Raw genomic sequence first — 27,742 nt, 5'->3', positions numbered from 1 at the left:
ATTACCACCAGGAACCGAGAAGGGGCAAATTCTCACACATCAATGAGTGCTTTCCGATTCAAGTTTAAACTCAATGATGAGGGACCTTTTTTTTAGCCGAATCCGAACGGCGTCCCGCAGTGCTTCACCTCTTTGGGGAAAAATGTTTATATGACCATGCATGGCATTGAACCTCGCAAATGATGCCAACTTTAAGAGGGGATAAACACCGCTTTGTTCGACGTTCTCGCCAGGATTCCAATGCGTTCAGCGTCATAGGCTAAAGTGGCACGAATCCGATATCCGCATTTAGAGCGAAGTGTCTTCACCCTAAAAAGATATTAGAGAGTAAAAGAAGGCGCAGCGGAGCGGGCCCGGTTCGGCTAGTTACTTATAAAAGTAACTTTGTTACTTACCATACTTTGTAACTTATACAAGTTTAAAAAGTAATCGGATTTTCCCATATTTTTTCTGATATCTTTTCTACATTGTTTTTCCAATACGCCTCTGTTTTGACTTGTTTGGTTTTTTGCAACAAACATTGCAATTAATGGGTGTACTTAGGCATTTTTTAAAGGTCCTCCCTTTCCATTTCCATAAACACAAGTGCGGGTCCCTATCAACTACTTATGTGTACAATGTGTATACAAGAATAGTACCCCTCATCAATTGTAGTTTGTACTATCGGCCTAAAACATTTCGCATTTCAAAGTTGGAAAAACTTTTGTGAGTGGTTGATTGCAAACAGAACTTATATTTAGATGCACATGGCTTATAATAGTGGTTGCCCTATACATACATACATACATACGTACGACTAGGTAGGTAAATAAGTATGTCGGTCGTTGGCCGTATATACCTATACACATACAAACAATAATAGACACACAAGCCTAGATGAATGTCAGACATGTATTCGCATATATGTAAATAGACATAGGTATATTTTCTTGTATGTATGTACTTCTGTATGTGCAGATATTGGTATTACATGCAATGTAATGCACAAAACAATGCGTTGCATTTGTTGGCTTGGGTTGTTAAATGCGATGACATCGAACGGAAATACGCAATACAAACCTACGAGAAAAAATTACCTTTCAATGGAAATAAATTTGCAGCAAACTTTTCAAAATGGCTTAGGAGGTGGAGGCATCAAAATACGGGTATCTTAAGGCAGGGCAAAAGGAGTGATGACTTTTGAGCATTTCCAATGTTGTTCGATTGAACAAAGAACCCAAATTTTTATTCACCTTCCATAAATGGTTGAAAAATTTCTATCATTTGAAATCTTATCCCACTTTAGCTCATATATAAATACTAAGTTGGAGAACTTTTCCAAACGCATTGTAGTATTGAGGAAAGTGAAAAGTTTTCCAATATTTGTGACTGACGCAAACAGAAATCTTTACTAAAACTTGGAGTTCTTTGTAAATATATTGAAAAAAAAAAATATGTAAAAGCCTGCTAAGTTCGGCCGGGCCGAATCTTATATACCCTCCTCCATGGATTGAATTTGTCAAGTTTTATGGCCGATATCTCTTTATACACAAACCAGTAAAGAAGGGCAAAAGTAGGGCGGTAGCGACTGTATAATACCCTACACCTACCCTATAAGCACAATGTGGGAGCTATTGTATATACAATGCTGACCCAACTATGATGGACTTCGGCGAGCAAATATGTACAAACTGTGATAACTACGGTTGACAAATGACAACATTATTGCAAATTAACCAAAATCTGACGAACATATATATGGCAGCTATACCTAAATCTGAAGCGATTTCGAGCAAACTGAATCTGAACCGATTTCCATGACATTCATCAGTAATGTGCAAAATTTCAATCAAATCAGATAAGAATTGCGCCCTCTAGAGGATTAAGAAGTCATGATCTGAGATCGGTTTATATGGCAGCTATTTGGTTGCAAAAAGTAATTGCGGATTTTTCATATAGTCGGCGTTGACAAATTTTAAGCAAATTTTAAGCATTAATCGAATATGATCGTCATGTAACTGAGCGTGAGATAAGAAAGAAGTTAAATATACCAAAATCAAACGTTCATTATCATATAAAAAGTCTTGGACTGGTGAAAAAGCTTGATATTTGGGTACCACATGTATTGAAATAATTTCATTTAACAAACCGAATCAACGCTTGTGATATGCACCTTAAACGCAATGAATTCGATCCGTTTTTAAAACGAATCATAACTGGAGATGAAAAATGGATTGTTTACAACAACGTTAGTCGAAAACATTTCTGAATTCTCGACTCTTCTGAATTCTCGACTCTTCGGGCTATATATATATATATATATAAATATATGATCGTCTTGACATTCAAAGTCGATCTAGGTATGTGCGTCTGTCGATATCGGTCGAACTCGTAAATCGACAAATGCTGATTTGCCCACGAACATTCATAGGAGCAAACTTCTCACACTTCAATGAATGTGACCTACAACAGATGTGCCAAGTGTGGTCTGAATCGGACCAAAACCTGGTATGGTTCCCATATAAACTGCTATCCCGATAATAATTCTTGAGCCACATAAGGAGCAAATCTTACCTGATGTTGCTGAAATTTTGCACTATGACTTCTTCTATGTCCTTCAACATACGTGCCAAGTGTGGTCTAAATCGGTCTAAAACCTGATGTCGCTCCCATATAAACCCATCTGCCGATTTTATTTCTTGAGCCCCTATAGGGCTAGCCCCCTATAGGGCTAGTTTGTGCAGTGACATCTACAAACCCAATAATCGGTCTATTATATGATACAGCTCTAATAGCTTAGCAATTCGTATCCATTATTCATTGTTTGCCTTAAAAGAGATACCGGGCAAAGAACTTGACAAGTGTTATCCTTGGTGGTCCGAATCCTGTACCGGCCCAGCTTCCCTTACGTTTACTTGTTATACCCCCACCATAGGATGGTGGTATACTAATTTCGTCATTCTGTTTGTAAAATCTTGAAATATGCGTCTAAGACCCCATAAAGTATATAAATTCTTGATCGTCGTGACATTTATAGGTCGGTTCAGATTTAAATGGGCCAAATCGGTCCATGTTTTGATATAGCTGCCTTATAAACCGATCTTGGGTCTCATCCGATTTAACTAAAATTCTGCATGAGGTGTTTTGTTATGATATCCACCAACGGTGTTAAGTATGATTCAAATTGGTTCATAATCTGGTATAGCTGCCATATAAACCGATCTGGGATCTTGACTTCTTGAGCCTCTAGAGGGCGCAATTCTCATCCGATTTGACTGAAATTCTGCATGACATGTTTTGTTATGTCTTCCTATAACCATAATAAGTATGGCGCAAATCGGAAAATAACCTGATATAGCTGCTATATAAACCGATCTGGGATTTTGACTTCTTCAGCCTCTAGAGGGCGCAATTCTCGTCCGATTTGGCTGAAATTTTGCACGCAATGCTTTGGTATCACTTCCAACAACTATGTAAAGTATTATTCATATCGGTTCATAATCTGGTATAGCTGTCATATAAACCGATCTGGGATCTTGACTTCTTGAGCCTCTAGAGGGCGCAATTCTCATCCGATGTGGTTGAAATTTTGCATGAGGTGTTTCGTTATGACTTCCAATAACGGTGCTAAGTATGGCGCCTTGATTAAAGTTCATTCTTAGTTCCATAAAAAAATGCATTTACTTTCTTTTAAAAAATCCGCAATTACTTTTTAGGCAACCCAATAGTTACATCGTGTGAGAGAACGAAAGGATATGGGTATGTATGCACAAGAGGTGAATAACATATACGTACTAGACATCCCAAGTGAGGACGAAAAGATTTTTAGACTTTTCGACTTTTATCAAAATAGCAAAAGTCGATGTTTCGCTTTTTCGACTTATTGTAGCAAAAAGTCAACTTTTCGACATTTGGCAAAAGTAGACATTTCGACTATTTGTCAAAAATGTCCAAAATTTTCTTAATAATTTTCTATTTCCTATTAGTCTTGTTAGACTTTTGTCATGAAGATGTAATCATATCTTTGTTTTTTCATAAAGGAAAGTTATAAGGAAGAATTTAAATGCAAAATTGGCGCACTTTTATATCAAAACCACCCTGCTATCTTAAAGCCAATATGGCTTATTGCAAAAGTTTCCACATTCCCCTTTTTCGTAATTGAATGAAGCTTGATTTGGTCTATATAACCTAGCCGAATTTCAACAAGTGTTACTCTGATTTTTAAAATCCAAGTAGAACATCACATTTTATTGCACATATGAGTAACAAACTTTTATTCTCTATCACTTCCTCTATGAAATCCCAAAAGAAACACAAAATGATCTCTATTCTATCCGATTCATGTATTCGATTAAATTTAACATGACAGACCACCTTTACCAAATCGGAGTCTATCGATTCGATATTCCATCTTGACTTCGCTAAATTCGGTGCCAGAATCTCTATTTGTGAAATGGGTGCTACTATAAACCATTGTTCGATTCGTCCATGGTTTGATATACTTCTACAATGCCGAGAAAATTTTGCTTTTGGGTTTTAGAGCAAAACTACCGAAAATTGGTGGTAGCTTAGTTTGGTACCAAAAACTAAAGCTGGCACCATATGGACCACATTCGCAATTTATGAGCTTAAGAATTTTAATCTCGGACATTAAATACTCCTTTAAGGAGCTGAGGATTTCGAATCTGGAGTCCAGTCTTTGCGGGTGCAATGAAAAAATATAGTCCTATACAGCTCATCCTCGAACATAAACGTCTAATGGATAAAAAAAAACACATTTGTGCCAAAATTCCATGTACATTAAACTATTAAGCCGAATCTTACACTTATAAGGACGTAATCCCTAAAAGTTTGCTTAGACATGGCACGAATTTTTATTACCATCTGAATACCGCTGCCGAAGATCATCAAATCGATTCAACCATATAATGCTATTACCATATTTTACCTTCCGTTTTAATGTTTAGATAACTACGAAATGCATCTCAGAAAAAATGGAAAAAATTCTTACATAGCAGCAACATAAGCAAAAAAAAACTTGTATATCTGTGCAGCTTTCTTTTTGTATGCAACTTCAAAATCGATTATTCGACTTTTTATGATTTTTTTTTTCAAATGATGATTTTCAAATTCAAAAAAATTACAATAATGAATCAAAAATATTTTTTTATATTACTTCAATGAATTTGTAATTAGTTAAAAACTATTTTGAATTAAAGAAATAAATTTACTAATCTTTTCCATTTTCTATCTTCTCTCTTATTACAGATGCTTATCGATTAAACCACCAGAGAGGTAATGTCAAACAAATATAATAACTCACTAACAATAGTCAAGTCGTCTCAACTAGATAATAACTCAAAAAAAAAAATACTTGAGAGTTTTTAGACCGAAAAAATGAACGAAGGACTCCTCAAAAAGTATTTGAGAAACATAAACACAAAAATTAAAACGGAAATGACCAAACATTCAAAGTCAAACTTGTAAGGGTTAAAAAGGATATCAAGCAAAAGATCGAATGTGATCAACAGTTAACAGCCAAGGGTTGAGGACTGCTTCAACACCTTATACTTTGTTGAATAGCCGGAACCTGTGACCCAAATGGAAAGGTTCAAACAAACATTTGATTAGTATAATAATTAGAGCATAAAATATTGAAAAAATTATCAAACATTTTAAGGAGTTGGGGGAGTTTACCAAATAAATTAAGATATTCGATATAACAATTGCAATTTTGAAAATGGAATATTTTTGGAACAAAAAATTTTTGGAGGACGAGCAATAATTAGAGCATGATAAAATGATGGGAAGTCATAAAAAGTATACAACGCCATAGTGGGGGATATTTTTATAATACAGATCCCTTTTGCAGGGTTAAAAAGCCAGCGAGCCATAAATGCAAACCACCAGCATTAGTGAGGGGATAAACACCGTTGAGTAGTGATGATGCTCTTTTTTTGTTGCCATTTTAGTTTTAGCTTATTTTATAAATCACACCTGTTCATTATTGAAAAGTCTTAATCTTATATATGTATAGTGTAATTACTTAATGGGACTGATGGCTTTGTATTTCATGTGTTGCATTGATGAAAGCTAGCCCACCCAAACACGCTTCCATATGCCTTCTATTGGGTTGCCCAAAAAGTAATTGCGGATTTTTCATATAGTCGGCGTTGACAAATTTTTTCACAGCTTGTGACTCTGTAATTGCATTCTTTCTTCTGTCAGTTATCAGCTGTTATTTTTAGCTTGCTTTAGAAAAAAAGTGTAAAAAAGTATATTTGATTAAAGTTCATTCTAAGTTTTATTAAAAATGTATTTACTTTCTTTTAAAAAATCCGCAATTACTTTTTGGGCAACCCAATACAATACACAGAATAATAAGTACTTTTATTTATAATCTTAATTTCTAGAACTCATGGGTGTATCTTGACTTCAAATATACTCCACATTGTTAGCGTACACAACTTCTTAATACCTTTCTTATAAAAGCAGAGCATATTCAAAAAAGGTCAAGATTGTGCAGCCGGGCACGGGCACTTGGCCCAAAATGTTTGTATTTTCATTTATTAGTTGCAGGATTCTTACCGCTCTTCTTTAATTTATGCCCCACATTGATCTTATGGGGTAATGTGTCCGTTTGATGGCAATTGAAGGAGGGACGAGTGCTAGAAACTTGACTTTCTATAACTATTTCAGGTGCTTACCATACTCACTATCAAGAGCTTTTACATGTGGACGAAACAATTATTCGACCACCCTATACTCGTCATTTGAATATCATATTGCCATTATTAGGCTACAAGTCAACTTAGGTATAAGACGGACTCTCACCCACTTGTTAAATATTTGAATGTTACGTTCCTACTCTACTCCTAAAACCATTTCTTTTAGACCCAGATTTTGTTAAATCGACAATAAGTCCTTTTGAGCGGATCTGAAGGCCCTTTGAGATTGTTGGTCCAAAATTTCAATGTCAAATTCCTAGTCCATTCTCAAATACCTTGAATTTGAGCTCCATATTGCCATAGTAAAATCGACAATAAGTCCTTTTGAGCAGGTCTGAAGGCCTTTGAGATTGTAAGGCAGCCTTTCACCCATTTGTTAAATGTTTGAATGTTATGTTCCTACTCTACTGCTAAAACCCTTTCTTTCAGACCCAGAATAAATCCTTTCGAGCAGATCTGAAAGACCTTGAGATGGTTGGCCCAAAATTTCTATGTCAAAGTCCTACTCTATCCTGAAATACCTTGAATTTGAGCTCCATATTGCCATAGTAAGGCTACATGTCCATTGGTGGCCTTTTAGGCTAAAACTCCCTGAAGGTTGAGTTCATATTTCAAACTAAGGTTCATACTGTACTTGTAAAACCCTCATTGTCATGATACACGTGACTTCATATTATTATGTCAGATTCGTACTGCTTTCCATTCGTGACTCCATATTGCCAGATCGCGCTACAAGTCGCTTTGAGTTGTTCAGTGGCAGAGTGATTCATCATACAGCCCCATTCAACATACCAAAAGATATAGATTTTTTACCTTAAAACATATGGGACCCATCACATAATGTAAACAAAAATACTGCGCACTCTTTCCTTAACTTTTTTTAACTCCCTGCCAACTCATTTATTCATTAAGTGCATAGTGTGGCCACGAAATTACTTACATTGACTATTTTTTATGTTAACTTCAAAGTAAAAAAAAAAATGCGTTGCCAAAGTTGTATTTAACCGTTGCCAAAATATTAATCCACAAAAATCATTGTTCATAGCCACAGCTTAAGCTACTGACTGTAAGAGAAACAGCTTAGAGCCGCAGCTTAGGCTACTGACTGACCAAAGAATACCAAGTGGGGACACACGCATCACACCCGCACCCCAATAGTGACCTCTTGGCTGATCTACATGCCATGTAGGGCCACGCACATCACACTCCAACAACACCCTCAAACTAAATACTTTTTCTCCCGCACCATTTGTTTCTCTTACTCTCACCACTAATACTCCCACATATGGCTTTGCATTCACGAACGCATGTCATTGTTCATAGCCGCAGCTTAGGCTACTGACTGACCAAAGAATACCAAGTGGACACACACACATCACACCCGCACCCCAATAGTGACCTCTTGGCTGATCTACATGCCAAAAAGGGGAAACCCACATCACACTCCAACAACACCCTCAAACTAAATACTCTTTCTCCCGCACCATTTGTTTCTCTTACTCTCACCACTAATACTCCCACATGTGGCTTTGCATTCACGAATGCTTTAGAAAAAGACAAACAACAACTTGCTGTGTTTTTGCATCTTCGCATTTTATTGAAATTAATTCCTCAATTTTATGGCTTTTCTTTAAGGAAAATTAATTTTTATATATATTTGTCGCTTCTCTGCGAAAATATATTTCGATTGATGCCAATCTCATTAATGTGCTTCAGCCGTTTGTCAATAATATGTAGCGCACAATCGCCTTGACCGTTAATTAACATATATATGTATATTTGTTCTGATATTCTCACCAGGATTCAAACCTAAGCGTTTGTGGTGCATGGTTACCTCTTAGATATGAAGGCTTAAAGCCAGCTAGGCAGAATATTTAAAATATTCAATATGCCGTTATAGAAAAACTCCTCCTATTTTATGATTCAACATTAAAAGAAAGAATAAACTTGAGCTAAACCATATCTTAGTTGTAATTACTCTCTGTTTGTCTTTCTTTTTTTTTCAATAATCATTCAACCCTTCAATTCGTTCTTGTGGTTCTTGCCTTTTTTATTTTGCATTGCATTTCCCTCAATTAAACACTTAATTAAACATCTCCCAATGTAATCCAAATGTGGCGCCCCCCCATTCTTCATTGCATTGACCACATTTTGGCATGTGCTTTCTGTAGTATTTCGCCTTTTGTACTGGCGCAGATCATACATCTATCAGTTGAAAAACCCTTGGTGTTGTTCTTGAAGCAAAATTTTGTCGTATTTATTTTTGTTCTTTAGCTGTACGCTGTGATCTCTGGCAAGTGATCTGATCACAAGTGACACATGGCTTGAGGTTGAGTTTTTGTCTGTTGGCTGGCTGGCTGGTTGGCTGGTTGGCAGCCTGTGCCCGCCTGGTATGGTCTGGTATGGACCACCATCCAACCACATTGGCATCGTCAACCGCATTTATATGTTGGAATAGTTGTTTGGCAAGCTCGATTCAAGACAATGCGACTTTAATGCAAGCCTTGTTACACAGTTTGTTAAGTATAAATGTGGCTTAAATGATTTCTGCGGTATATGTAAGAATCTGTCCGTCCGTCCTTCCGTCTGTCTGTCTGTTTTTTTTTTTTTGTAGTCAAGTAAACGCTTTGTACTTTGTTTAACTGTCATTTAATTTTGCATTGCTTGTTGCTGTCTCTGATTTCTTTCACTATCTCTCTCTCTCTCTCACTCCCTCTCCCCATCCACATTTTTCTTGCCAAAGGCTTGCGATGCCAAAGAAACCGCAGAAAAGGTAAATTTGTTTATTAGCCAACTTGAGACTGTTGGAAAACAACAGAAGACCCCCTAAGACAGAGGCTCAGAGAGGGAACACACACAAAGTTTAGTTAAACATTAATTGTGACAAATGATGTTTAAGCCAATATAAATCTAAAATGACAAGTGCGATTTAGCATTGCAACATTATTCTGGTTGGCCATAATGATAATAGATCGATTGGGTCAAGGTTTCGTTTTTCCTATGGTAGGAAGGTATGTCGGCTCTCAGACATTTTTTTCTAAGTGCTGATGGCGGCTTTTTAGCCTTTGGATTGTGGGTGGCTGTATTGTACATCTAAGTCGGTAGTGTTCAATTTAATGACAGTCGTTACAAAGTAACCAACTATTGTCAATAGAGTGAAATCACCATTTGAGGGGTAGTACAATGAAGTGGGCAATTCGAAAGTGGTATTGAATTTTGCTTTAGTTTTCAATAACTGCAGATCTTATATTTAGTATACCAAAAATTTGAATTTCTTTTAAAAATTTGGGATGAATCAACCTCATAGAATGTCCCATCCTAAACCCCCTTAACTTAGACAACGAAAGGTATATGGGAGTTGAGGGGGAATGGGCCACCCCCAAAAACCTCCACAAAGTGACACAATCAGTAGAATACGGATGTCAAATAAATGATAGTTACTTGCAGATGTCTGTAATCAGACTTACTTTGACATTTTAGTCCACTGTGGGACCAAAGTAACAAAAGAAGGAAGATACCTTTCGCTTTCAAACATTTAACATGCCATATCACTTTAAAAAGCCTTAAAACTTTCGAATATTCACATCCTCAAAAAAGTGAGAACCTAAAGATTCCCATCATCTTTGAAGAAGTACGGTCCAATGATGTCACCAGCCCATAAACCGCACCAAACTGTGACTGTTTCTGGATGCATTGGCAGCCCATGCAATGCTTCTGGCTGATTTTCACTCCAAATTCGACAATACTGTTTTTTTACGTACGCATTGAGCCAAAAAAGAGCTTCGTCGCTCAATGGAAGAAGTTCGCGAAGAAGTTTCTTACCAGAGCACGCATTTTGATAATAAAATTCAATAATTTGCAAGCGTTTTTAGTTTTTAAGACAATTCATGGTTAAATTATGGTGTTGCCAAAAAGATAATAGCTAAAAATCATCGTTTATGTTGTAGAAATCAAATCGGGAATTGATTGAAGCTTCAATAGCCTCAAGAAGACATATCGCGATATCGGTACTTAGGGGGACCTATGTCACCAAATTTATCGATTCGTATAAAACTTGGCACTGATGTTGTAAGACAGAAGATAGTTTTTTGGGTCAAATTGCAATCAAATCAGGTGAACATTTAGGCGTCTAGGGGATCAAGAATTCAAAATCAGGAATCGGATTATATGGGGGCTATATCAGTTTATAGACCGACTAGGACCGTACGTGGTGTGGATGTTGAAAGTCACAACACAAGTCTTTTTTCCAAATTTCATCCAAATCTGATGAGGCTTCTAGGGGCTCAAGAAGTCAAATCGGGGATTCTGTTTTTATGGGGGCTATACTAGTTTATCGATTAAGATAGTACTTGGCATTGATGTTGGATGTCATGATACTGGTCTTTGTTCCAAATTTCAGCCATATCAAATGAAATATGAGGCTTCTAGCGGCTCAAGAAGTCAAATCGGGGGATCTGTTTATATGGGAGCTATATCAGTTTATAGACCGACGTGGATGTTCGAAGTCATAGTCTTTGTTCCAAATCTGATGAAACTTGAGGCTCACGAAGTCAAAGCCGGGGATCGATTTATATGGGGGCTATATCTTTATTGGTTTATGGACCGATTCGAATCATATTTGGCATATGCCCGTTTCGGAAGGTTTTCGATTGGAGAGTTCCCCTTAGGTTGGACGCAGAATGGATCGCAATTCTTTTACCGGTATCCATTTATGGGCAAACAAAGGATAGTGGATACAAAATTGTCATGCTATTGCAGCTCTATCATTCCATAATATACTTGGTTTGGATGTTGGATACTATAGCACAAGTCATCGTTTAAGATCGGTTTATACGAGAGCTATATCAGATTATGAACCGATTCAGACCGTATTTAGCACGTATATTGAAGATCACGGGAGAAGTCGTGTAAAATTTCATCCAAATCAGACAAGAACTGCGCCCTCTAGGGGCTAAAGAAGTAAAATCGGAAGATCGGTTTATGTGGGAGCTATATCAGGTTTTATATCGATTCAAGCCATATTTGGCACATATATTGAAGGTCATAGGAGAAGATGATGTATAAAATTTCAACCTAATAGGATAAGAATTGCGTTCTCTAGATGGTTTAGAAGTATAATCGGTAGATCGGTTTATATAAGAGCTTCAGATTATGAACAGATTTAGACCATATTTGGCATAGTGTTGAAAGTCTTTACAAAACACTTCTTTCAAGACTTCAGCTAAATCGTATAAGAATTGCTACGTTTGGGGTGGAAGAAGTCAAGATCCGAGATGCATAATGACGCCGTGGCGAAAATAGGGTACTAAATTTTTTGATATCTGAAGGGGGGCGGACCCTCCCCTTACCCTAATTTTCAGAAACGCCAGATCTCGGAGATGGGTGGTGCGATTTAAGCGAAATTTTATGTGCTCTCATATAGTGCCCTAAATATAAAAATTTGGTATACAAATTTCGGATGGGGTACCTAGGGGGACTGCCCCACCCTAAAACCTACCAAACATATATTTAGACCAATCACGACAATATGGGACTCAAATGAAAGGTATTTAGGATAAGAAAACGTATTTGATATCCAATTGCCAGACCAAATGCTAGGGGGACCACCCCAACCCCCAAAACACCCCTAAATCGGACATATTTTCCGACCATGACAATATGGGACTCAAGTGAAAGGTATTTGCGAGTAGAATACGAATCTGATGTCAAAATGTGGGACCACCCCCAAAACACCCCTAAATCGGACATATTTTCCGACCATGACAATATGGGACTCAAGTGAAAGGTATTTGCGAGTAGAATACGAATCTGATGTCAAAATGTGGGACCACGTTTCTGGGGGTCCACCCCTTCCCCAAAACTGGACTTACTTACTGACCATGGGAATATGGGGCTTAGAGCAAGAATTAGTACCCATTTTCGGGACCAATTTTCTGGGGGTCTACCCTTTTTTCCAAAATACCCCATAAACAGCATTTTTTTAGTGACCATCGCAATATGGGGCTCAAATAAAGATATTTGGGAGTAGAATACGAATTTGATATACAAATGTAGGACCATGTATTGAGGGCATCACCCCTTTCCGAAAAACCCCAAAGGGAAAAAATTTTTCGACCATGCCATTATGTGGCTCAAATGAAAGGTATTTGAGATAATCATATGGGATTTGGACAAAGGCACTTATGTTGTTAAATTGTTAGTGAAGCGATATATTGGGTTGCCCAAAAAGTAATTGCGGATTTTTCATATAGTCGGCGTTGACAAATTTTTTCACAGCTTGTGACTCTGTAATTGCATTCTTTCTTCTGTCAGTTATCAGCTGTTACTTTTAGTTTGCTTTAGAAAAAAAAGTGTAAAATAGTATATTTGATTAAAGTTCATTGTGAGTTTTATTAAAAATGCATTTACTTTCTTTCAAAAAATCCGCAATTACTTTTTGGGCAACCCAATACTATTTTCGTAGCATGGTATTTCACTAAAAGATCTTTAACTGTCGAAAATAAATATTCCAAGGAAACTTTTGTTCCATATAAAGTAGAAGAAGGCGCAGCGGAGCGAGCCCGGGTCAGCTAGTAGACTCTAAAAATGATTGGCCCAAGAACTTCATCTCCTTTAGGGGTTTTGTTCTATTGATCAAACATCATCACCACCCAGACCATGACACTGAAATTGTTTCACATTGTTTTTTGAAGAGCTAATCCAACACAGATCCCTAAAATGAGACTAAAATGAAAGCTTTTCCAGTGTAGTATAGCAATCTGGCATTCAAATGTCAGGACAATTAACTTGCTGAGAAAGAAGTCCCCGCCATTTGATTTTTTTAAATTTTTTGACAGCATTATCAGCTTTGCCCAATATTCAGTAACCCATTTGTTTAGTGTTATGCCAATATCCAGAAGCTTGAAACCACCTTTCTAGGCAGCTTTATTAGGTTTGTCTAATATTCAGTAACCCGTTTGCTTAGTGTTATGCAGAAACTTGAAACCACCTTTCTTCGCAGCTCAGAGAATTCTTCCACCACCACCTGAACTCAAAGCAAATATCTTAACACAAATTTGTATGAAACTTGAATACTACATCTCTATCACCTTCAGCTGTAAGGTGTGATTTTTGCACAAAAAGACCATAAACGTTAATTGAGCAGAACCAGATCAACTAAGCATTAGCGTTCATTCGCACTACAGGGGCTTCTTTGCCAGCTCTTCTTTGGAGCTAGTACTCAGCTCCAGTAGCCCCTTGCACAAAGGAAAAAAAAAACAATAATTTCTTATTGTTATTATTATTTAAAATAGCAATGGAAGAGCAATAAATTGAAACCCCCAACGGTAGTCGGGGCTTCAAAATAAACTAATTACAAAATTACTCTTCATTTTCTAGTGTTACGCTTGCTTCTGTCTAAATGGTCTTAGTGGAGAAGACTTAAAGCAAATCTTGATAATCATTCACACTCTCATTGTTCCCATACCAGAGGGTGAGCAAAAAATATTGAAATTAAAAAAAAAAAAAATATTGTCTGCCCGGCTGGCTGTTATGTCCGTGTTTCGTTAAATACACGAATAGATCACAAACATTGTATATTTTTATTCACATTGGTGGGCGCAATTATTCATCATTTGAACAAATTGGGCTTGAATTTTGTTCGGAGTAGCTTTTTCTTGCTGCTGCTGAGATCTGTTGGAGTTCATAATTCATTATCAGTTGCTGTTGGCTGCTTTTGTATTTTGAAATCCAATTTGTTTTGTTTTGTTGGGATTTCTTTATTATTTTTTTGTGCTTTTTTTTTTGCTTCTTCAAAACAATTTTCTTTAGTTTTCATCAAGTTTCAATAAAGGTGGCAAATAAATGAGTTATTAACACGCTAAATTAAATTAGGCTTGGGATTTACTTGGAGCAACACAAAAGGGCACACCAACCATACACAAAAACCTCAGCCATATTGGTATTGATTCGTACAATTGCCACTGATGATGTTTATGATCTTTTTTTTAGTAGTATTCAAAGTAAAAACACATATGCATGATACTAGGTAACAATGTTTTGTTTATGAGAACTTGAGTTTTTTGATTTTTGGGGGATGTATATGACATAAGGCTCCATTAAAAATACTCTAAACATTTAAAGAGAGTTTCTTATTTAACGAAAATATTGGGTTGCCCAAAAAGTAATTGCGGATTTTTCATATAGTAGGTGTTGACAAATTTTTTCACAGCTTGTGACTCTGTAATTGCATTCTTTCTTCTGTCAGTTATCAGCTGTTACTTTTAGTTTGCTTTAGAAAAAAAGTGTAAAAAAAGTATATTTGATTAAAGTTCATTCTAAGTTTTATTAAAAATGCATTTACTTTCTTTTAAAAAATCCGCAATTACTTTTTGGGCAACCCAATATTTTATTAAAAGAGGTCTGGACTTACCTTCCCTGGAATGTTGTTTGCTAATATTTGTTTCCATGTACGAATGTTGAGTGTAGAATAGCTTTTCGAGCTCCTTGATCGAATTTTTGTATTCATTTCATTTCGAAGGCTAGAATAGGTTTAGGTGACCGGCTGCCATCAGACTCAGCTAAACGTTTTAGTCCACTGAGATACCACAGGCAAAGGAATATTCCTTCTAGTTCCAGATCGCCTTAAAACACACCTCACATCCTTTAAATCAGACAAGTTCTCAAAGAAATGAGAACCTACAGTGGAACTTTTTCTCACTGCCAATGTGGGAACTCCTTCTGACTGCCAGTGTGGGAACTCCTTCCGACTGCCAGTTCACCACAGCATATGTCCTATAATCTCTTCTTCCTTGACGTCCCCACAGCTTTTGCAGAAATTGTTTCTTGCTACCTTCAGTCTGCCACAGCGATGTCAACAGTTCACCTGCGAACAGCGTAAAAAAGTTGTAAAAATGGTAAAAAAGAGTAAAATTATGTGTAAAAAGGAGTAAAAAAGCACTAACTTAGATTTTTGGTAAATTTAACAAATAGGTGTATAATTTTAACGAAAAATATTTTCAAAACGTGGATAAACCATTGAAGTGATATTTTAGTAAACGGCAACCCGGAATAACAATAACAAGGCAGCAAGAGCCGATGGGTTACCAGCGGTCAATACATTGCTGCATGTACCAGCATAAAATCAAGAAAATCATAACCAGTGTTCGAATAGACGCACAAAAGTAGAGCATCGCCATCAAATTTCGGATGGGGTACCTAGGGAGGCAGCCCCACCCCAAAACCTATCAAATATATACATATACACCAATCACGGCAATATGGAACTCAAATGAAAGGTATTTAAGATTAGAAAACGTATCTGATATTCAATTGTCGGACCAAGTGTTTGGGGGACCACCCCAACCCCCAAAACACCCCTAAATCGGACATATTTTCCGACCATGGCAATATGGGACTCAAATGAAAAGTATTTGCGAGTAAAATACGAATCTGTTATCCAAATGTGGAACAAAGTTTCCGGGGTCCATCCCTTTCCCAAAACAACTCCCAAACATGACTTATTTACTGACCATAGCAATATGGGGCTTTAATAAAAGGTATTTGAATGTAGAATACGTATCTGATATCCAGATGTGGGGATGGGGCCGCCCATCCCCGAGAACATCCCCCTAAGCAAGCAAAATACAAATTTACGGCCATAGCAATATGGGGCTCAAATGAAAGGTCTTTGGGAGTAAAGCACGAATCTGATATCAATATTTGGGAAAAGGTGTGTATGGGATCACCTCACTGCCATAACACCACCCAAATATGACGTATTTGCTGACCATTGCAATATGGGGCTCAAAAAAGAGGTATTTTTTTTAGTAGAATCTGATATATATTTTTAGGGCCAACTCACTGAGTGGCCGTCCCTTCGCCCAAAACTCCCTCCAAACACTATAGAAATATGGGGTTCAAATGAAAATTAATTGGGGGTAGACCACGAATCTGATATCAACATTCGGGTCCAACTGTCTGGGGGACGTCCCCCCATCCCCAGAACAACCCCCGTCCCAGCCCCATTAAAGAGAGTGAAGCTCGATATTGATAGTTTTTAAGGCCTTTTCCAAACTTTTCCAAAGGTATTTGAGATATAAAACGAATTTGATATCTAATTGTGAGGCCAATGGCAATATGGGGTTTAAATAAATGATATTTGAGAGCAGAGCACAATGCCCCCAAAAAACACCCCTAACTCAGACATATTTACCGATCATGACATTGTGGGACTTAAATGAAAGGTATTGGGGAGTAAAACACGAAATTGATACCCATTTGGCGGGACCAATTTTCTGGGGTCTACCCCTTCCCTAAAACAGCAATTATTTAATGACCATCTGATATCCAAATGTGGGACCATGTATTTGGGGCACCTTCCCTTTCCAAAACAACCCCCAAAGGGTACAAATTTACCGACCATGGCAATATGTGGCTAAAGGTCAATATGTAGCTCAAAAGGTATTTGAGATTAGAAAACCGTTTGGATAACCAATTTTGGGGCAAGTGTTTGGCAGACGCCTCATCACATAAACTCCCCTTAAACCAATGGCAATATGGAGTTTAAACCAATGACAATATGGAATAAATGCTATTTGGGAGTAGAGCACGATGCTGATATTTTTTCAGGGCTAAGTATCTGGGGGACCATCGAAAACACCCCTAAATCAGACATACATATTGGCCGGTCATGGCAGTGTGGAGATCAAATGAAATGTATTAGGGAGTAGAGCACGAAATTCTTACCCATATTCGGGACCACCCTAAACCCACCACCATGGGAGCCTTCCCACTTCCAGAACCCCCATGAGAATATCGGGCTCAAATAAAGTAAAGTTAAAGTCTGAGTACGTCTAACATCCAAACTTAAATAACCTGAATTCATAGACCAATAAAGATCATATGGGTATCAGATAAAGGATATGCAGATATTGTTATGCTGTTAGTCAAGCGATATACATATAGCATGGTGTTTCATTAAAAGCTCTTTAATTATCGAAAATAAATATTCAAGGATAATATTGTTCCATATGAAGTAAAATAAGGCACAGCGGAGCGAGCCCGGTCCAGCTAGTGGTATATAAAGTTCATCTGTAGATAATCAAAGTTTAACCTGTAGCTCATCAGTAATTTGCAACTCCCCCCTTTTGTTTTGCTGTACTTAAATTGTGTCTTATTTACACCTCTAACTTGTCCTTATGCCTTTGCCAACAAATACTTATTAAATAATTCTAACAAAGTCAGTCGCAATATATATATAATTGAAAAATATTAGCTCCGCCTTTAAGTTTATTAATAAACTAAAATAATAAGGCAGTCAGTTCCCTCTCAGGCTCATTTCATTTTTTTTTTGTTTTTTTTTTTATGTATTTTTCACACTAAACCCATTTAAGCTTCTGTGTGTGCGCGTGTGTGTGTGTGTGTGAGTAAGTGTAGTTTGGCTTGGTTGGCGCGAATGTTTATTATAATAATTGCACAATGCCTTTGGGCATTTAATTACATTTTTATATGTTTATGACTACAGAGCTACTTGTGTTTGTTTGTTGTTACCATAAATTTGTTATCGATTTTTTGTTTGCTGCTTGCTGCTGTTGTTTTTTTTTTTTTGTCTATTCAAATGAGTTATGATGGCTGCTTATACTGCCAGTTGAGTTGTTGGGCCAGCAACAGCAGCAGCAATGTATGGCTATGTAGTGCTTTTCTTCTTGTGCTGTAGTGCCAAAAGTAAATTATGGTGAAAATTTATAGCAAAATATTTGCGTTTTGAAAATATTCATATTTTGATTAATGACTAAATTGTGGCTAATTTCAAAAAAAAAAAAAAAAAAGCCAGCAATAGTAGCAGTTGAAATGAAATTGGGTATATTTATAATAAAAAAAAAATTCAAAAAAGATAACATAAATAATTAGGGTAATAAAAATATTTTAGATTTTTTTTCTTTGCTGGTTATATGAAACATTAAATTTGTGTTAAAGATTGCATACAATTTCATTTAAACTTTAACACTGGTATTCACAAAACTTCATGTAGATTTGAAATAGGTTTATTTGACAGATTTCCTTTATAGAACTGAATTCTCTGAACATACCTGTCTGTTATACCCTGCACCACCACTGTAAAATGCAAATGTTGCCCAAGAACATTCCACTAAGGAACAACAACAAACTTATCACATATCAATGAGTGCAGTCCGATTCAAGTTTAAGCTCAATGATAAGGGGCGTCCTTTTTATAGCCGAGTTCGAACGGCGTGCCGCAGTGCGAAACCTCTTTGGAGAGAAGTTTTACATGGCATAGTTCCTCACAAATGTTGCCAGTATTAGGGCGGGGGAAAACCACCGCTGAAAATTTTTTCTGATGGTCTCTCCAGGATTCGAACCCAGGCGTTCAGCGTCATAGGCGGTCATGCTAACCTCTGCGCTAGGGTTCTACAGATTTGTGCATTTGTTTGCAACGCTAAGAAGGAGAAGAGCTAGACCCGTTGATAAGTATACCGATCGACTCAGAATCACTTTCTGATTCGATTTAGCCATGTCCGTTGGTCCGTCTGTGAAGCCATGTAATCTTGCAATCATAGTGCAGGTCGTATTTGTTGTGCGTTTGTCACGAAATTTTGCACATGTCGCTTTTTTGGCCCAACGACAAACGCTGTTAATTTAAAAAAAAATCCGTTCAGATTTAGATATAGCTCCCTTATATATCTTTCATCCGATATGGACTTTTAAGGATGTAGAAGCCACAATTTTGGTCCGATCTTTACAAAATGTGGCACTGGGTATTTTATTTGAGGTCTACATATGTGTGCAAAATTGCATCATAATCGGTTCGGATTTAGATATAGCTCCCATATATATCTTTCATCCGATATGGACTTTTAAGGCTGTAAAAGCCAAAATTTTGGTCCAATCTTTACAAAATTGGACACTAGCTATTCTTTTTGAGGTCTACATATGTGTGCAAAATTTCATAAAAATCGGTTCAGATTTAGATATAGCTCCCATATATATATTTCATCCGATATGGCTTTTTAAGGCTGTAGAAGTCACAACTTTGGTCCGATCTTTACAAAATTGAGCACTGGGTATTTTATTTGAGTTCTTCATATGTGTGCAAAATTTCATAAAAATCGGTTCAGAGTTAGCTATAGCTACCATACATATCTTTCATCCGATATGGCCTTTTAAGGGTATAGATGCCACAATTTTGGTCCGATCTTTACAAAACTTGGCATGGGGCGTTTTATTCAACGTCCTCATATGATTGCAAAATTTCATAAAAATCGGTTCAGATTTAGATATAGCTCCCATATATATCTTTCATCCGATATGGACTTTTAAAGCTGTAGAAGCCACAATTTTGGTCCGATCTTTACAAAATTGGACACTGGCTATTCTTTTTGAGGTCTACATATGTGTGTAATATTTCATAATAATCGGTTCAGATTTAGATAAAGCTCCCATATATATCTTTCATCCGATATGGAGATTTAAGGCTCTAGAAACCACAATTTTGGCCCGATCTTTACAAAATTGGACACTAGCTATTCTTTTTGAGGTCTACATATGTGTGCAAAATTTCATAAAAACTGGTTCAGATTTAGATATAGCTCTCATATATATCTTTCATCCGATATGGCTTTTTAAGGCTGTAGAAGCCACAATTTTTTACCGATCTTTACAAAATTGGGCACAGGGTATTTTATTTGAGTTCTTCATATGTGTGCAAAATTTCATAAAAATCGGTCCAAATTTAGATATAACTCCCATATATATCTTTCATCCGATATGGTCTTTTTAGGGTGTAGATGCCACAATTTTGGTCCGATCTTTACAAAATGTGGCACTGGGTATTTTATTTGAGGTCTACATATGTGTGCAAAATTCCATCATAATCGGTTCAGATTTAGATATAGCTACCATACATATCTTTCATCCGATATGGTCTTTTTAGGGTGTAGATGCCACAATTTTGGTCTGATCTTTACAAAATTTGGCATGCAAAATTTCATAAAAATCGGTCCAGAGTTAGATATAGCTCTCATATATATCATTCATCCGATATGAACTTTTAAGGCTATAGAAGCCACAATTTTTTTACCGATCTTTACAAAATTTGGCTTGGGGTGTTTTATTTGATGTCTCCATATGTGTGCAAAATTTCATAAAAATCGGTTCAGATTTAGATATAGCTCCCATATATATCTTTCATCCGATATGGCTTTTTAAGGCTGTAGAATCCACAATTTTGTTCCGATCTTCACAAAATTGAACACTGGCTATTCTTTTTGAGGTCTTCATATGTATACAAAATTCTATAAAAATCGGTTCAGATTTAGATATAGCTCCCATATATATCTTTCATCCGATATGGACTTTTAAGGCTGTAGATGGCACAATTTTGGTCCGATCTTTACGAAATTGGGCACTGGGTATTTTATTTGAGTTCTCCATATGTGTGCAAAATTTCATAAAAATCGGTTCAGATTTAGATATAGCTCCCATATATATCTTTCATCCGATATGGCTTTTTAAGGCTGTAGAAGCCACAATTTTGGTCCAATCTTTACAAAATTTGGCAATGGGTATTTTATTTGAGGTCTCCATATGTGTGCAAAATTTCATAAAAATCGGTTCAGATTTAGATATAGCTCCCATATATATTTTTCATCCGATATGGCTTTCAAAGGCTGTAGAAGCCACAATTTTGGTTCAATCTTTACAAAATTTGGCAATGGGTATTTTATTTGAGTTCTTCATATGTGTGCAAAATTTCATAAAAATCGGTTCAGATTTAGATATAGCTCCCACACATATCTTTCATCCGATATGAACTTTTAAGGCTGTAGAAGTCACAGTTTTGGTTTGATCTTTACAGAACTTGGCATGATGCGTTTTATTTAACGTCCTTATATGTCTGCAAAATTTCATAAAAATCGGTCCAGATTTAGATATAGCTCCCATATATATCTTTCATCCGATATGGTTTTTTAAAGCTGTAGAAGCCAAAATTTTTTACCGATCTGTGCAAAATTTGGCTTGGGGTGTTTTAATTGATGTTTCCACATGTGTGCAAAATTTCATAAAAATCGGTTCAGATTTAGATATAGGTCACATATATATGTGTCGCCCGATTTGCACTTGAATGGCCGTAGTAGCTTCAATTTTCAACCGATCTGCACAAAAATTGGCCCATACTGTTTTGTTACTGATCTTAACGTATCTGGGAAATTTCATCATAATCGGTTCAGATTTATATATAGCTCCCATATATATCTTTCATTAGATTTGAACTATTAAGGCTTTAGAAGCCACAATTTTGGTCCGATCTTCACCAAATTTGGCGTGGAGTCATTTAGAGATAGCTCCCATACATATCGTTCATCCGTTATGGCCTCTTAAGTCTGTTGAATCCACAATTTTCGTCCGACGTTGCATGAGATGTTTCACTTGACGTTCCAATACGTGCGCAAACTTTCATTAAAATTGGTCCTAATTTAGATATATGTATATGTGTATATTTCATTCGATATGGATAGTAAAATCCACAATTTCGTCATATTTCTACAATACATGTGTCATTACAATTGGCACAGATGTCGATATAACTGCCATATAATCTTTTAGCCGATATAGCCTTTATGATGTGGAAATCCAAATCTTTTGTCCAATGGTAGTAAAATCTTACAAGGTTCCAAATTGCTATTTCAATTAGTATCCAAATTAAAGTCTGACTAGATTTCGAGATAAGTTCTAAATATATAAAAAGTACTACACACACTAGGTGGTGAAGGGTATTATAAAGTCGGCACCGCCCAACTTTTGCCTTTCCTTACTGGTTTTTATATAGGTTTCCTATATTAAATGAAGGTTTTTTTGCATTAGTTTCTATATTCCATTTCATGCCATATAAACAATGCACAACTTTTGACATAAACACTCAGTGGAGGAGAGCAAATGCGTTTTGATTCTGGAAACCTGGGTATGTTCACACAGACATGTCACTGATAGCGATAATAAGCGATGATAAAACGTATCTGCTTGACCTCTTTCACCATTTGTGAAAATCACGCTTGAAACTCACGTCAACTGCCAGCCAGCTCAAGGCTGTGAAACCCTAATTAGGTTGTTAAACCCCCATACTTTGTATTCCAAAATTCACAACTCATTGTATTCGTCGGACATATTTGCAAATCGTCAAGTGTTTTAAATATTTAAAAAGCCTGATTTTCTCTTCAAGCCTCAACTCATGCACATTTCTGCATTTAAGAATTGTCCGATAGTATTTTATTGTTGTTGTTTTCAATCATAAATATTTATTTATTATACCAGAGGATATTAATCTTTGCTTTTTTCTCGCTGCTCTTTCTTATAACAAAAAATCATTAAGTAAATATTGTTTTTAATTCATTCTTACTTTCATTATAAATGAAAGCAAAAAAAAAGAGGGAAAAATATTTAACAAATAAAAACATTTCATGTGGTACAATTTGTTACAGATAGCTTAGTGTTGTTGTTGTTGTTATTCGTTCTGGCCGCTTGGTATTTTCTCATTTTATGATAATACAAAAAAAAAAAAAAAAAACAAAAATTACATGCCAACCACCAACATTTTTATTTGTTTTCTTGAGATAATACGAATAACATATTTGTTATACTTGTTTGCTTCATATTTAAATATTAGATTTTTGTGGCTGCTTGGCCACTTGCTGACTTACTGCTGGGGTGTAATGATCGTAAGTTCAATGTTTACTTAGATGAAAACGCAAGTGAACAAACTAGGTAATATGACTAATCGGTTGTAACAAAAGAGGAGAAGAAAATGCCAGAATTGTCTCTATGCATTGCTTTAAACTGTATTACTTAAAAAAAGGTTAAAATTTAATTACCATTGTGCAGATTTTTTTCGCAAAGCAATCTTACAATATTTACAAAATCGTACAAAACATTCTATGTTTTTCCATTCAAATTATTATGCTGGGATTTGAACCCCTATCGTTTCTCCGGAAGTCTAATCATTGCCTTCCAGTAAATGCAAATTTTGCCTATAGAAATTCCACTAAGGAATAGGGGCAAACTTCTCACATATCAATGAGTGCAGTCCGATTCAGGTTTAAACTCAATGATAAGGGGCTAACCGAGTCCGAACGGCGTGCCGCAGTGCGACACCTCTTTGGAGAGAAGTTTTACATGGCATAGTACCTCAGAAATGTTGCCAGCATTAGGAGGGGAAAACCACCATTGAAAATTGTTTCTAATGGTCTCGCCAGGATTCGAACCCAGGCGTTCAGCGTCAAAGGCGGACATGCTAACCTCTGCGCTACGGTTGCCTCCCAGTATGGCTGTTAATTGTTAAAATGACATCCTAGATCACCACACGCAAAAAAAAAAATAAAACGTTTGGGACATTTTTACGACAAACAAAATACTTTTATCACAAAGTTTGTCTTTATTGTAACCAAGTAACGTTTCGCTGCAACGAATCAAATGATGGCCATAAACGTCGCATTGTTGAACTTAACAAACTTCGATGTAAGCCCTTTAGCAGCTTCGCTTGCGGCAAAAGAACATTTATTTTGTTGTAAAAGCAAAAGTTTTTTAATTGCAAAAGTGCTTTGAAATCCGCAAACCATTATTCGTGTACTTGTGTTCTCCTGCTAGAGAGAAAGAGTGCGTATTTGAGCGTATAGACCAGTGGTTGACACAAATACTCATCATATTGCTCATTTCTTTGTGCGTATACAAGAAATCTCAAGCAGGCCCATGGACTTGCAATCGTGTTCTACTCATTGGTTTGGACACATTATTACATACAAAATTTTTTTCTTTTTTCTAATGCCTCAGCTAAGAGCAGTCAGTATATTGAACAGCTTAGTTGAGTGCTCGAAAGGTGACAATTTACAAAATTTTGCCTTTAGTCCCAAAAATTCTGGTATGTCCAATCACAAAACTCATTAGAGCAGCAAACAAATAGCTGCCAGGTACAAAAGAAAAACACAACAATAACTTCTAAGGCAACATTTACGCGATAAAGTAATATCCGTCCCTGCCAAAAGTATTTTTTTTGTTTTATTTGTAGCATAAGGAACATCGCAGACCCCTAATTTAAATCTCAGATTGGTACTCTAGCCCCAAAATTGTGTAATTTTAGTCCTATACTGTCGACCGCCATTATTGTGCAACTAGGCTATTAATATAAGGTGCGTTTTAACTGAATTTAGGTTAAATGTTTGATCCTCTGCTCTTATTGGATGTATTAAATTGCAAATTTTGCCATGAACATTCCATTAAGTAACAGCGGCAAACTTCTTGCATATCAATGAGTGCTGACCGATTCAAGTTTGCATGCAATGATAAGTGACCTCCTTTGCATAGCTGAATGTGACACTTTTTTGGGTAGCAGTTTTTACACGGCATACTACCTCACAAATGTCCCTAGCATTAGGAGGGGATAACCACCGCTGACATTTCTTGATGATGCTCTCGCCAGGATTCGAATCCAGGCTTTCAGCGTAAAAGGCGGACATGTTAAACTCTGCCTTACGATGGCCTCCCTTAATGGAAAGATAGTGGGTTAATATTCATTCAAAGTTTAAGTTCTAAAGGGTGATTTTTTAGCTATTATCTTTTTGGCAACACTGGTTTGCACAGCTTACGCACGTTTCGAGTTTTGTTTCATTGTCCAGTTTGGTCTTTAATTTAACCATGAATCGTCTTCCAAACGAACAACGCTTACAAATGATTGAATTTTTTTTTATCAAAATGCGTGCTCTGTTAAGAAAGTTCATCACACGCTTCTTTAATTTTACGACGAAGCTCATTTTTGGCTCAAAGATGACGTATATAAGCAGAATTGTAATTTTTTGGAGTGAAGATCAGCCATAAGCATTGGAAGAGTTACCAATGGATACAGAAAAAGTCACAGTTTGGTGCGGTTTATGGGCTGGTGGCATCATTGGACCGTACTTCTTCAAAGATGATGCGAATCGTAAGGTAACTGTGAATGGTGAGCGCGACTGTAAGATGATATCCACATTTGTTTTTCCCAAAACGAAAGAGCTTGACTTGCATGACATGTGGTTTCAACAAGACGGTGCCACATGCCACAAAGCATGCGTAATTCTGCTTATATACGTGAGAGGCGAGTTCGGTGAACATTTTATTTCACGTTCGGGACCGGATATTTGGCCGCTTAGATCGTGCGGTTTTGTGGGGCTCTTTTAAAGCTCTTTTCAATACAGACAAGCCCACTTCAAATTGACGCATTGGGAGACAACGTTGAAGCATTTATTCGTGAGATGATGGCCGAAATGTTGGAAAGAGTATGCCAAAATTGGTCTCAGGTTTATGGACCATTTGAGGCGCAGTCACAGTCAACATTTGCAACATTAAATTATATGGAACCTACTATCGATTCAAATAAAGACTTCATGAATTTTTATACCCTCCACTATAGAATGGGGGTTTACTAATTTCGTCATTCTGTTTGTAACACCTCGAAATATGCGTCTGAGACCCCATAAAGTCGATCTAGCCATGTCCACCTGCCCGTCCGTCTGTCTGTCGAAAGCGCGCTAACTTTCGAAGAAGTAAAGATAGCCGCTTGAAATTTTGCAAAAATACTTTTTGTTAGTGTAGGTCGGTGGGGATTGTAAATGGGCCATATCGGTCCATGTTTTGATATAGCTGCTCTAGAAACCGATCTTGGGTCTTGACTTCTCGAGCCTCTAGAGAGACCAATTCTTTTCCGATTGGAATGAAATTCTGCATGTAGAGTTTTGTTAGCACTTCCAACAACTACGCTAAGTATGGTTTACATTGGTCCATGTTTTGATATAGCTGCCTTGACTTCTTGAGCCTCTAGAGGGCACAATTCTTATCCGATTGGAATGAAATTTTGCCCGACGTGTTTTGTTATGATATCCAACAACTGTGCTAAGTATGGTTCAAATCAGTCCATGTTTTGATGTAGCTGCCATATAAACCGATCTTGGGCCTTGACTTCTTGAGCCTCTAAAGGGCGCAATTCACATCCGATTTGGCTAAAATTTTGTACAATTTTGTATTTCTCTCATGACCTTCAACATACGTGTCTAATATGGTCTGAATCGATCAATAGCTTGATACAGCTCCCATATAAAGCGATCTCCCGATTTTTCATCTTGAACCCCTACAAGGCGCAATTCTTATCCGAATGAACTGAAATATCACACAATGACTTCTACAATGTTCAGCATTCATTTATGGTCCGACTATCGGACTATAACTAGATATAGCTCCAATAGCCTAACAGTTCTTATTCAATATTCTTTGTTTGCCTAAAACGAGATACCGCGCATGGAACTCGACAAATGCGATCCATGGTGTAGGGTATATAAGATTCGGTCTGGCCGAACTTAGCACGCTCTTACTTGTTTTGAATTTTATGTGTTTTTTTTTTTTGAAAAACTTTCCTATAGCTCTTAAAACACTTCACCCTTTACTAGGAGTTAAATGCCATCTAATACAGACATTTTGTCATGTTGATGAATTTATAATACCAAATTTTTCCTAAAAAGTTGCTTCAGTCAAACACCTACATTTTTCTATGAAGAAGTTATGACGTTTCACAGCCTTTCTCTCATACCAATCTTAATTCCATTCCATTCAACTGGCAACAGATAAGTCTAGCCAGTTCTGCTTGGCTTTTCTATGAATTTTTCTTTTTTCTGAAAAAAAAAATTAGTTTGTTACCTATTTGTTGACACAGTTGTACGAGTGCATATACCACAACCTAAGTTAACAATAAACAATTATAAGGAAAAAATACAATATTGTCTCAAGTAATTTCAAATTAAATATGCTACCGAATTCTCAGTTCTCAGCTAAGCGATTATTTTATCTTAAAAAAAGATTTACTCGCTTCGCTACCGGCTGGTGGCTGGCTGGTGGTGGCGCTCTAAATTTTATTTCTCTATTTGTTGGGGGCAAATAAATTCTGTTGATAGTTCCAAATGCATATCTGTGTACATCTTGATATATATATGCGAGATAAGAATTTATGTTTATTTGTTCAATCT

General features: G+C 36.6%; 1 protein-coding gene across 5 annotated transcripts in view; it reads left to right on the top strand.

Annotated features, from left to right (window-relative positions):
• LOC106081667 (transcription factor mef2A) overlaps window positions 1-27,742 on the top strand; it is a 101,617-nt gene that overhangs the window by 24,437 nt on the left and 49,438 nt on the right. For all 5 annotated transcript variants that reach the window (XM_013243809.2, XM_013243811.2, XM_013243810.2 and 2 more), the window contains one exon: window positions 5,248-5,274. In XM_013243809.2, the coding sequence (XP_013099263.2) occupies window positions 5,248-5,274 (27 nt within the window). The remainder of the gene's footprint in view (window positions 1-5,247; window positions 5,275-27,742) is intronic.

The sequence above is a fragment of the Stomoxys calcitrans genome, chromosome 3 (genome assembly GCF_963082655.1).
Source record: "Stomoxys calcitrans chromosome 3, idStoCalc2.1, whole genome shotgun sequence".
NCBI lineage: Eukaryota > Metazoa > Arthropoda > Insecta > Diptera > Muscidae > Stomoxys > Stomoxys calcitrans.
The sequence above is the reverse complement of the archived record's forward strand: the minus strand, read 5'-3'. Positions and strand labels throughout refer to the sequence as shown.